This window comes from Lynx canadensis, chromosome B4, assembly GCF_007474595.2.
Source record: "Lynx canadensis isolate LIC74 chromosome B4, mLynCan4.pri.v2, whole genome shotgun sequence".
Taxonomy (NCBI): Eukaryota; Metazoa; Chordata; class Mammalia; order Carnivora; family Felidae; genus Lynx; species Lynx canadensis.
The window spans coordinates 24,785,016-24,798,387 of NC_044309.1; the positions used below are offsets into that span (position 1 = coordinate 24,785,016).

Sequence of the window (13,372 nt, forward strand, 5' to 3'; positions counted from 1 at the left end):
TTTTGTTCTCTAGAACCATTTCCTCAGAATAAATTCCAAGACGGGGCACCTGGGTAGCTGAGCATCCAACTCTTAATTCTGGCTCAGGTAATGATCTCAGAGTTGTGAGGTTGAGCCCTGCATTGGGCTCTGCACTGACTGCGTGGAGCCTGCTTGGGATTCTCTGTCTCCCTCTTTCTCTGCCCCTCTCCTGCACATGTGTACTCTCTCAAAATAAATAAACATTAAAAAAAAAAAAAGAATAAATTCTAAGACATAGTCACTAGGTCAGAAAGAATGAAAACTTGTTTCTTAAAACACATTGTTAGACATACGTTGGAAAGCACTGTGCTAATTACAATGTGTGACTGTGCTTTTACAGTCTCATTAATTCTGGATCTTCAGTTCACTCTCTCTCTCTCTCTCTCTTTTTTTTTTTTTTTTGCCTAGCTTAATAGTGTGAAATGATTCATTTGTTATTTTTTAAGTTAGCATTTCTTTCATTACTAGTAGTGAAATTAACATACTCCCATAAAAATGTGTGTGTTTGTGTGTGTGAATCTTGTGTGTAGTTTCTTTGCCCCTAGTTTATCAAGGTGGTCCTGTCCGTGTAAGTTCTGTAGGTATTACTTCATTCTAATCACTCAACTGATGTTTAATTGGTCAAACTAGTTTCAGTAGAGACAAAAAGTCAGAAGAACAGAAATGGTGAGTTCTTCTTTGAAGATCCAAAGATCTTTGAGGGCCCTTAAGGATTTAGGAATAATTATTACCATTTTTCATCTTTAATAGAAAGGAAATACCAATATACCTTTCTAGTCTTTTTTGAAACAAATAATCAAATTTTAGTCATTATAAGCTAACAAAACAGTGTAAGTTAATAACATGTAGTGCGTAAAATTTGTTGGATTTTTTTTTTTTAATTTTTTTTTCAACATTTATTTATTTTTGGGACAGAGAGAGACAGAGCATGAACGGGGGAGGGGCAGAGAGAGAGGGAGACACAGAATCGGAAACAGGCTCCAGGCTCTGAGCCATCAGCCCAGAGCCTGACGCGGGGCTCAAACTCACGGACCGCGAGATCGTGACCTGGCTGAAGTCGGACGCTTAGCCGACTGCGCCACCCAGGCGCCCATGTTGGATTTTTAAAAAGGTACTTACCTCCTATTTTTCTTACCTCTATTCAAAGTAACTTTGGAAAGGCCAAAATCTGTTAGCTTAATATGACCTTCATTAGAAATAAGCATATTGTCTGGTTTCAAATCCCTGCATACACAAAAGACAAATATCAGATAACTAAAAAAGAGCTAGTGTTGATGTTAGAATTAGCAGGGGAAAAAACCAGAAAGTTACAGAGAAGATTCAAACCCTATATATTTTCTCTAAAATAAGGCACTTATTTCTGGCTTTGAAAATGTGGGAAACAACTCTCAAAAGTAAATGATCTTTTGTATATTTGAACCTATGAGAAAGTTAACTGATGTAATGCTTTATTAGCTTTGGCATTATTCATTAGATTTTTCCATTAAAACAATTAAACTTCATTAGATAAAATAAACTTCAGGCCAAGTCAAAATCATATTTACCTCTCTCAAGGAGGGTAAGATTAAGCCTTAATAGAGGAGAGCCACTTAGAACATGACATTTTAGAACATGACCGTGCATAGAGCAAAACACTGTAAGTCAGCTGGAATTATAAAATATAGCACTTTTGTGTGACAATAAAGGAGTAGAAAAAAGATTCAATATTCTTCACAGCAAAATGGCATACTGATGCTCAAAGCAACATATTAAAAAAACAAAGGGAGGGGAGATGAAAGAAGAGTTGATGGAGGTTCTAAACATACACAATATGTTTACCTGGGTTATCTGCCAAACTTTAGATAACCCAGATACATAGGCAAATGATTATGCAAATATTTCAGACTCAAATATTTAATACATAATTTGATTACTTGTGCTTTTAAGTAATAGTTTGTACAACAGTCTCTACCTGTGGATGATTCCATGTCTGTGAAGATAGTCTAGAGCCAAGGCTACTTCAGAAATATATTTGACAGCCATCTCTTCATCAAAATAACCATATATATGTAAGAGAGACTTGACATCTCCACCAATAAGATATTCCATTACCTATCAAAAAGGAATACAAATATTATAAAATACAAACAAGATGATTAACTTTAAAAATGTTATTTGAGTGTTACAGTTATATATTCTTAGCATGGTTCTATAACAGACACATTTAAAAAAATTTTTTTTAACATTTTTATTCACTTTTAGAGAGACAGAGAAACACAGCATGAGCGGAAGGGGCAGAGACAGAGAGGGAAACACAGAATCTAAAGCAGGCTCTGGGCTCTGAGGTGTCAGCGCAGAGCCTGACGTGGGGCTTGAACTCACGCACCAAGAGACCATGACCTGAGCTGAAGTGGGCCGCTTAACCAACTGAGCCACCCAAGAGCCCCCAGACACATTTTCTTAAAATTTATTTTGAAAGAGAGGGGGGAGGGAGAGTGCAAGCAGGGGAAAAGCAGAGAGAGGGAGAAAGAACCCCAAGCAGGCTCTGCACTGACAGAGCCTCAGCCTCAGCCTCAGCCCCAGTGGGGCACTTGAACTCATGAACCATGAGATCAGGACCTGAGCTGAAATCAAGAGTCAGATGCTTAACTGACTGAGCCACTCAGGCACCCCAGCACAGACACATTTTCTTGATATCACTCAGTATACATTAATACCAAGTTTGCTCATGTTGCCATATAATTTTTTTAATTTAAATTAAAATGTTTAATCTAAATAAAAATTCAGACTTATACAAAAGGTATAAGGACAGTTCCATATACTCTTTATCTAGATTTACCTATTGTGAGCATTTTGCACATTTGCTTTCTTCCTCTCCTCATATATGAATATAAAATAAGCCTTTGTTAATAATTAACAAACATGTTATGTTACAAAATAAAATAATAGGATTATTAACATTATTGATACAAATATCTTTTTTTTTTTTTAATGTTTATTCATCTTAGAGAGACAGAGCATGAGCAGGGAAGGGGCAGAGAGAGGGAGACACAGAATCTGAAGCAGGCTCCAGGCTCTGAGCGGTCAGCACAGAGCCCAATGCGGGACTCGAACTCATTCATGAACTGTGAGATCATGACCTGAGCCTCAGATGCTCAACTGACTCAGCCACCCAGGCGCCCTGACACAAATATCTTAAATGCATGTATTTCTATTCAGACTAAAGACATTAATTTAAAAATATGGTGATGTGCCTGGGTGGCTCAGTTAAGTGTCTGACTCTTGATTTCAGCTCAGGTCATGATCTCATGGTTTGTGAATTCAAGCCCCACATCAGGCTCTGCACTGGCAGCATGGAGCCTGCTTGGGATTCTTCCTCCCTCTCTCTCTGCACCTCCACTGCTCACACTCTCTGTCTCTCAAAATAAATAAATAAAGATTAAAACTTTTTTAAAAACATGGCAACATTAACAACTGATATTTATAGCTTTAAAGCTTTTGCTAAATAATTGGAGAATACAGTTGAAGAGGTCACGATACAAAATTCTTCATCATGTATCTAACAAGGATATTCTTACATAACTACAGCATAATAAAATTCAAGGAGCTTAACACTACTATAATGTATTATCTAATCTATAGTCCATATTCAAATTTCTCTGAGTATCTAAATAAACATCCCAGATAGCACTTCCCCTCATCCCCTTGCCCATGCATGGGATTTAGTTATCATGTCTCTTTAGTCTCCTTTAATCTGGGACAGTCCTGGGGCGCCTGGGTGGCACAGTCGGTTAAGCGTCCGACTTCGGCTCAGGTCCTGATCTCGAGGTCCCTGAGTTCGAGCCCCACCCCGTCAGGCTCTGGGCTGATGGCTCAGAGCCTGGAGCCTGCTTCCGATTCTGTGTCTCCCTCTCTCTCTGCCCCTCCCCCGTTCATGCTCTGTCTCTCTCTGTCCCAAAAATAAATAAACGTTAAAAAAAAAAAATTAAATCTGGGACAGTCCTTTGCCTTTTTTGAGGGGGGGTAGTCTTTCCTGACATCTGATTATTTCCTCACGATTTAATTCAGGCTATGTATTTTTGGCAGGAATACTAAATAAGTCAACTAAATAAGATGTTGACTCTTTCCTAGAGACTCTCACCAGATGGGACACCTAATGTCAGCATGTTCCATTGCTGGTGATGTTGACTTTGATCACTTAGTTAAGGTGGTAACTTCAGATTTCTCCATTGAAGAAGCACTTTTTTATCCCTTGCTCATTAATAAGTAATGGGGGAAATACTTTGAGAGTATGTAAATAACCTGTTTCCCAACAAATTTTCAAGCACTGATTTTAGCATCATGGGACTATAGGTGATTCTTGTCTGAATCCACTATTGCTATGTGGTTGCAATACTATTCCTTCCACATGCACTAGTCATTACTCTTAAAAATTTGTATCGTTTTAAGGTATAAGATACTACCTACTAAGAACTTAATAAAACAAAGTCCTTTCTTTCCCTTTTAGGCCAGTAATTTCCCTGGTAGAGACTAGTCAATGTTTGTTGGTGATATCAACCATTAAAACATTTACTAAGCACAAAATCTGTGTTATACACTGTGCTAGCACTGGGAATATAAGCATGAATAAAATGTCTCTGCCAGTGAAAGTTTAAAGTAGTTTACAGTAGTAGAAAAATAAGTAAATAGATCCTGTATTTGAGTTCATGAGAGTGTTTATTTTCTTACATTCTCATCGATTGTTATTGATCCTTTTTATCTTTGTCAATCTAAAAAAAAAATGGACTTGTTTAAACATTCACTTTATTTACCGTTAGGGAGATATAGGACCTTTACACAATTTTTGGTCTTTTATGTATCTTCTGTGAATCACTTCTGTGCCCATTTTTCTATTGGGTATTTAATTATTTTTTATTGATGTGTAAAACCTGTTACACAGTAAGTAGTAAAATTAGCCCTTTGTGTGTCTTTTTTTTTTTAATCAATTCAAAATTTTATTTTTTTTGATTTTTATTTTTACCTTTGTGTGTCTTTTGAACAATATTTTCTCCAAACTTGTTATTCGACTATGTAAATGGTATTTTGTTTTTTTTTTTAATTTTTTTTTCAACGTTTATTTATTTTTGGGACAGAGAGAGACAGAGCATGAACGGGGGAGGGGCAGAGAGAGAGAGGGAGACACAGAATCGGAAACAGGCTCCGAGCCATCAGCCCAGAGCCTGACGCGGGGCTCGAACTCACGGAGTGCGAGATCGTGACCTGGCTGAAGTCGGACGCCCAACCGACTGCGCCACCCCGGCGCCCCTGTAAATGGTATTTTGTATAAAAATGTTTTACTTTGTACTTAGTAAGACCTACACCAACTTATGATTATAAAAGTTTTCTTCTAGTACTTTTATGGATTCACTTTTTTAAGTAGAAATCTATGATACGAAAGGGGAACAAGTGACTCTAGCACTATGTCATGTTTCATAACTGTTCAGAAAATTATTTCAAGTAACTTCAAAAAACAGAACTTTATTTTTTATCATTATTATTTTTTACAACTGCAGGAAATTATAATTTTTTTATGTTTATTTTTATTTTTGAGAGACAGAGCGCCAGCAGGGGTGGGGTAGAGAGAGAGGGAGACACGGAATCTGAAGCAGGCTCCAGGCTCTGAGCTGTCAGCACAGGGCCCGATGCAGGGCTTGAACTCACGACAGTGAGATCATGACCTGAGCTGAAGTTGGACGCTTAACCAACTGAGTCACCCAGGTGCCCCCAAAAACAGAATTAAAAAAAGTTTATTGGGGTGCCTGGGTGGCTCAGTCAGTTAGGCTTCTGACTTTGGCTCAGGTCATGAATCACAGTTTGTGAGTTTGAGCTCCGAGTCGGGCTCTGTGCTGATAGGTCGGAGCCCAGAGCCTGCCTCAGATTCTGTGTCTTCCTCTCTCTCTGCCCCTCCCCTGCTCGTGCTCTCTTTCAAAAAAAAAAAAAAAAAAAATTTTTTTTTTAAGTTTATTTATGTATTTGAGAGAGAGACAGAGACAGAGAGAGGGGGTGAGTAGAGGGGCAGAGAGAGTGAGGAAAGAATCATAAGCCGGCTCTGCAATGTCAGTGCAGAGCCCAATGTGGGGCTCCATCTCACCAACCATGAGATCATGACCTGAGTCAAAATCAAGAGTCGGATGGACACCTAACCAACTGAGCCACCCCCAGAATTATGATGGTATATCCCAAGGGGAAAAAGAACTGCAAAAAAATCCTAAATTGAATCCAGTTGTTTTAGTGTTAGTAAAACAATATTGGTATTGTTGTTTTGAAAATATCAGATATACATAATGTTGTAAGTTAAAGCACATGAATAATTATGTTAATGTTGTTAGGAACCTGCACAGTCAGGGTAAAAGAATACATATTTTTTTCAAAATATTTTTACATGTTATATATTTTTCAAAGATGTTGAGTAAAAATTCTATAATTTTCCATTGAATTGGAAATTGAAGCATGAACTCATGATATATTTTTCTCTTTCTACAAAAATGTTTTAAAATACATAAGTCATGGGGATGAAAGTACAGCACAGGAAATATACTCAATGACATTGCAATTAAATTTGGTGACCAATGGTAACTAGACTTATTGTGAGGATCATTTTGTAATGTATAAAAAGATGGACTCGCTATGATTTATACCTGAAACTAATAGGATATTGTTTTTAATCTTTTAATTTTTCCTGATGCTCTGTAAGGTCTTACCACATACTGTTTCATAAGCAGTGTCTGATTAAACAGTTAGTCCCCTATTGTCTTTGTGAATGGAATACATCAGTGTTTCCTTCTTTTTCTGTAAAGAGCCAGATAGTAAGTATTTTAGGTTTTGTGAGCCATGTGTGGTTCTATGTGGCAACTACCTCACTCTTCTGTTGTTGCAAAAGAGCAGCCATAGATAGTAAGTAAACAAAAGGATGTAGTTGTATTCCAATAAAATGTATTTATTCATCAAAATTCAAATTTCATATAATTTTCATATATCACAAAATATTATTCTTCCTTTGATTTTTTTCAACATTCTAAAAATGCAAAAACTATTCTCAGCTCACAGGCTGTATAGAAACAGTGGACCAGATTTGGCTCACCACAGACGTAAAAGATGTAAAGTCAATTACTCTTTTTTTTTCTCTTTTAAATTTAATGCTTATTTTTGTGAGACAGAGAGAGACAGAGACAGACAGTGTGAGTGGTGGAAGGACAGACAGAGAGGGAGACACAGTATCCAAAGCAGGCTCCAGGCTCTGAGCTGTCAGCACAGAGCCCAACGTGGGGCTCGAACTGACTGACTGAGAGATCATGACCTGAGCTGAAGTCGGAGGCCTAACTGACTGAGCCACCCATGTGCCCCAAAAGTCAATTATTCTTACAGTATTTTTCACCTTCTTACTGATACTCTATATATTTTTTGACTCAGTGAATTATCCTATAAATTAGACCCATATCTCTGGCTTTCTCAGAGCAAAGGTGTCTCCAGAGGGGCTGTCTTTAATACTGATTTAGGGTGAATTCCAATACAAATTTATATCTTTTCTCCAAAATCCAACTTCACAGCTTCTCACAGAGAAGGTCATTACAACAGGAACTGCAATTCATGCTAAGGTATTCATTGGAGTGTTTTTTAGAACAGTAAAAAAACCCAAAGCAACTCATCAATAGGATATTTGTTATAAAAATTATGTAATTCCTAAATAAATCTATGGAATTCTGTGTAGCCATTAAAAAGGATGAGGTCTGGTGCACCTAGGGGGCTCAGCTGGTTGAGCATCCAACTCTTAGTTTCAGCTAAGGTTATGATCTCACGGTCTGGTTGTGGGATTGAGCCCGCAGGTCCATGGAGCTGGCTTAAGATTCTCTATCACTTCTCGGCCTTTTGGCTAAGATCAAGTGAAGATTCTCTCTCTCTCTCTGTCCCTCCTCCACTTGCACGAGTGTACTTTCTTTCTCTCTCCCTCAAAAAAATAAATAAATAAAACCTACTTAAAAAAAAAAAAAAGGATGAGGTCACCAGTAAGTGGAAAAAAAATAAGTAGAACAGTACTTACAATATGATCACATTTCATGTACTTATTTAAACTGTACAAAAAACATTTATTTATTTATGTTTATTTATTTTTGAGAGAAACAGTACAAGTGGGGGAGGGGCAGAGACACACACACACACACACACACACACACACACACACACAATCTGAAGCAGGCTCCAGGCTCTAAGCTGTCAGCACAGAGCCCAACACGGGGCTCGAACCCATGAATCAGGAGATCATGACCTGAGCCAAAGTTGGACGCTTAACCGACTGAGCCACCCAGGCACCCCTAAAAATCTTTTACCCATCCTGAATTAGTCCCAATGCAGAAAAGGTGCTCACCACTGTCCTAGAAAAACTTTTTACTTTCCAAAATTTTCTGGCCTTCCCATTAAATCTGTGTAACCACATTAAAAAAAAAAAAATGAGAGAAAGGAAAAGTGTGAGCAGGCAGTAAGGGAAAGAATCCCAAGCAGGTTCTGCGCCCTCAGGGCAAAGGATATTTCCACCGTCTAGATTTTCTCTTACATTTATATATCTAACCATTAAGGATGGTTTACTGAGTGTGTAATACAAGGAACAAGACAAAAGCATGAGATCATGAACCATGAGATCACAACCTGAGGTGAAATCAAGAGTCAGATGCTTAACAGACTGAGCCACTGAGGCGTCCCTGTAACCACATTTAATGTCAGTCTAAATATACTCACAGATTTACTGAAAGACTAGAAATGGATTTAACCATCAGGTACCAAAAGAGTTTTAGATTTGACTATGTTTATAACCTTTCCTGAACATTCAGGTCTACAACTTGAAGTTGAATATCATGTTCTTCCACATGAGAGTTCTGTTCAGACTCAAACTTTTATAATTTTTTTTAAGTTTATTTATTTTGAGAGAGGAAATGTATGTGTACTCACACACGTGCAAGCAGGGGAGGGGCAGAGAGAGAGGGAGAGACAGAATCCCAACTAGGTTCCGTGCTGTCAGATCTCACGATCAGTGAGATCATGACCTGAGCCAAGATCTTAATCTTAACTGACTGAGCCACCCAGGCACCCTTCAAGTTTTTGACATAGAAAAAAGTTGAAGTGTGGCACAATTAAGTTCCACAGAGGGCTTCAGCATATCGAGGATAAAGGGTTTCCACTACTGAAGGCAATCAAATTATGAAAGAAATCAGCATTCCATTGGTAAACTATGAATCTGGCGTCTAAAATCTACATCCTAAGACCCATTCATTCATAGAAAACCATTTGTGCATACCAAACAGAAGCTATTGGAGTCACCAAACATTTAATCCATAGATCATCTCAGAAATCAAAAGAATCTCTAAAATATGTAGTCAAGATATCTTCACCAATTCCTGCCCCCTCAAATTCTTCCTTAGAAATGAAAAGCAAGCAATTGTCAAAGTCCACACACCCAATATCCACCATCTCCCCAAATCTTTCTTTATTACATACCAAACTTTGTATAGTATTCCCATTATATGTCCTTTACTTGCCAAATATTTTTAGCACCATGTGCCAGACACTGTTCTACATGCTTTATATTAACCTATTAAAATTTCACAATAACCTCTGAAGTAAGTACTATTATTATCTCCATTTTGCAGGTGAGGAAACTGAGGTGTGAAAGTTAATTTTATGTGTCATTTTGGCTAAGCCACGGTACTCAGAGATTTGGTGAAACATGAACCTAAATGTTGCTATGAAGGTGTATTAGATGATATAAACATCTAGGTAGACTTTGAGTTAAAGCTGATGACCCTCCATATTCTCGGTGGGACCAATCCAGTCAGTTGAAGACCTTAAAAGAAAAAAGACTGTCCTCCATGCCTCCCACCTCTACCCTACCCACCCCAAGAAAAAGGAATTATGCTTCTACACTGCTTTTTGGATCTGAGTTGTAACACCAACTCTTCAGGTCTACAGCCTGCTGGCCTACCCAGCAGATTTCAAACTTGAAAGCCCCAACAATCACAAAGAACAATTCCTTAAATCCCCACCCTCTACACACACCACATACACCCTATTCTTTTTCTCTGGTGAACCCTGGTTCAAACAACAGGTAAGGGTACTTGGTCAAAGTCATAAAGCTAGAAAGTGCAAAAGTTGGAATTCAAACGCAAGTGCTCTAAACTCAGAGACTGTATTCTTCTTGAGTCACTGAATTCAGTGATTGCTAAATGAAGAAAAAAATGGAAAATTACTCACCAAGTAGACATTATTTGCTGACTGTAGTGAATAGTACAAATGGACAATGAAAGGACTTTTGCTTAGTGCTAGTGCGTCCCTCTCGGCTTGCACCTGATGTGTCATATTTTTGTTGATCATATCTGCTTTTTTGACAACCTATGGTAGACAACATGATAACACATTCATTTTATTTTTTATTACAAAGTGTTCTCAAGTTTCAGAGTTGCCTTTTGTGAAAACAACCAGATGAAAGAAAAAGATGAAGAGAAAACACAGATGTCATTTGTACTCCACATTGCCATCAGGAAACTGTCACAAAAACAGCAAATATGGTGAAAACAAATCAAACATTTTTTCAAGAGAGCTGCTTATTTTGGCATCAAGTGGCAAAAGTATCACATCCTTTTTGAGAAGGAAAAAGAAGTAAACAAATGTTCTCTTAGTGCCCTGCATATTAGTAGAAAAAAAGTTCCATTCTACTGTTCTTTTAACAAAGTCAAAGGATAGTGATCTTCCTCCTAATAAGCCCCCATAATCAGGAACCTACGCACAGAGAATTAGCAGCTAGTAAATTTTTTTAACTTCTGATTCTTTGATGGGTGGGAATTAGAAAGAGGAAGAACATAGGAAGTTTGTTTGCCTAGGAAAAAAAAATCTTAAGAATGGTTAGAACTACTGAAAGTTAATAGTCTCAAATGTTGTCTTACAGAAAATAACAAATTACTCTTTTCAAGTTTCAAGGTAATTGGTGTGGAAGCAAAACTATGATATAATCTACATTAAAATTGGAGCACTAACCTGAATAGTCAGCAACACTGAGATCAATTCTCAGGATGATTAAAAGTCATATTTCTTCCAAAGATTCATTAGAATATTTAACAAAATTATTAATACACTATAAATTCCAGCCTTATAACCTTTCCATAAGAAAAGAAGGAAATTGGCAAAGCCAGTCCGTAACATGATTTCACCTATGACTCCACTAGATTGGAAGCTCTGTGAGGGCATGTTTGTTTTGTTCACCACTGTACCCTAGATCCTACACACAAAGGGGACACTCAACAAATATCGAAAAAATGAATTGATGTTTTCATTTTAATAAGTGATAATGACTGATGAGCAAGTACAGCAGAAGGAAAAGCAACATATGAAGCAAGGAAGAATTAAATTCAATGGGGTGTGTCTGAGAGGTCAGGGAAGGTTTGAAGAGGGGCTAAGATGAACCTTAATACATAAATAACACAGGTGGAGATGAGCAGAGAAAGGTGGAAGAAAAGCACTTAAGGAGGAACCAGCACAAACCTAAGTTCAGAAGCACAGCACTACACAGCATTCACGGACTAGTCAATTGTCTGGAGTGGCTAGAACATAGGATTTGTGGAAGTTACAGTTGATGTTTAGGGCCAGGACTTGGACCATGATTGCTTTTCTAAGGAGTTTGTTAGGTTGCATGTCACAGCCTAAGGAATGGATGAAAAAATAGCGATTCCAGTTAGGGGCCTATTCCTGGAAATGAAGGCCTGATGAATCTCAAAAACACTGTCAGGTAAAAAAAACAAAACAAAACAAAACAAAAAACACACAAAAAACAAAACAGATGCAAAAGACCATGCATTGTATGATTCCATTTACATGCAATGTGGAGAAAGGGCAAGCCTCCAGAGACAGAAAATAGATTGGTGGTTACCTGGGGCTAAGGGTGTTAAGGGGGAGGTACTGCAGATGGGCAGGAAGTCTTTTTGGGGTGATGGAAATGTTCTAAAATTGGATTGTGGTAATAGTTACCCAATTTTTAATTTACTAAAAAGTGACTTGTACTTTAAAAAGGAAGGGAGACAGGGAGGGAGGAAGAAAAGACAAAAGAAAAAGAAAAAGTGAAGTCCTGTGCTTGGGCAGACTTGGGAACGTAATAGAATGGAAGAGATAATAAGAAGGAATACCAGACGGGGTGCCTGGGTGGCTCAGTCGGTTGAGCTTCTGACTCTTGGTTTTATCTCAAGTCACGCTCTCACATTCCGTGAGTCCGAGCCCCTCATCAGGCTCACACTGGCAGTACGAAGCCTGCTTGGGATTCTCTCTCTGTCCCTCCCCCGCTCACTCTCTCTTGAAACGAATAAATAAACTTTAAACATTTTTAAAAAAGAGAAGGAATATGAGACAAAATTGACAGGACTAGTTGAGACATAGGTTATACAGATGGAGTAGAGGGAAATTAAAATGACTCACGTTTCTAGCCTGAATGACAGGGACGAAGGTGGTTTTATTAAGCGGAGAGAGGGAGTACAGAAAGTTCAGTGTTTAAGCAGTTAGGTGGAGAGGATTGTTCAAAGTCAGGAAAGTACAATTTCAAGGCACTTGGTAGATATTCACATAGCAACGTCCAACAGGAAGTTGAAACTGCATTAGCGGTAAAACTGCTGGTTTCTTTACCATGTTCATTCAGTGCTTAAATACGAGTAATCCGAAATTATGGGAGTGGGGAGTGAGGACCAAGAGTGGCCAGGAAAGCTTCAAATACATTGAAAGCTCTTGAATGCTTTTGGAATGATATGTACTGCTGCAAGGATAAAGGAGTGGTATGTTCTAACATGTTTCAGTTTAGTCTTTAAATAGTTGTTTCACATTTAATGTTTCAAACTTAATTCTGGTAAAGGTCAAGGCGGTAAAAAGGACTCAGAAGTCCTGATGTCTCCTAAGCATTGTTGGTGTGAAAAGGGCGTGGCAGAGGCGAGCCACTCGGCCTGCCTGCGCTCAGGTCATACCAAGTAAGAAGTCATAGGGCTGTGGAGGCCCCTACCGCCCTGGAGCCCGCCCAGTTCAGGGGGCAGGAAAGAGGGCCGAAGGTCCGAACTCTTTCCCTCTCTTTACTCCCCGCCTTCTTACCTTCACCGCATACAACTTGCCGCCTTTCTGCCCGAGATACACCTTCCCGAAGGCGCCACGGCTAATAGGTTTCACTATGGTGAATTCCTCTATGGAAGGAGGTCTTGGCACCGGGATCCTATTCACGCACTCCACTGTCACTGCGTCTTCTCCACTCTCCTTCTCGCTCCTCGCAGTGCGCTCCATAGCAGGCCAGCCCAGAAGGAAGCCTGTAGCATCAGCTAAGGCC

At 38.6% G+C, this 13,372-nt stretch overlaps 1 protein-coding gene across 1 annotated transcript in view; it reads right to left on the reverse strand.

The window, feature by feature from the left end:
• The window catches only part of MASTL (microtubule associated serine/threonine kinase like), a 35,948-nt gene extending 22,576 nt beyond the window's left edge, over window positions 1-13,372 (reverse strand). The window contains exons 1-4 of the mRNA XM_030321149.1: window positions 13,144-13,372; window positions 10,279-10,416; window positions 1,973-2,112; window positions 1,157-1,245 (exon numbers count right to left, since the gene is read on the reverse strand). Coding sequence (XP_030177009.1) covers window positions 1,157-1,245; window positions 1,973-2,112; window positions 10,279-10,416; window positions 13,144-13,329 — 553 coding nt within the window. The 5' untranslated portion in view covers window positions 13,330-13,372. The remainder of the gene's footprint in view (window positions 1-1,156; window positions 1,246-1,972; window positions 2,113-10,278; window positions 10,417-13,143) is intronic.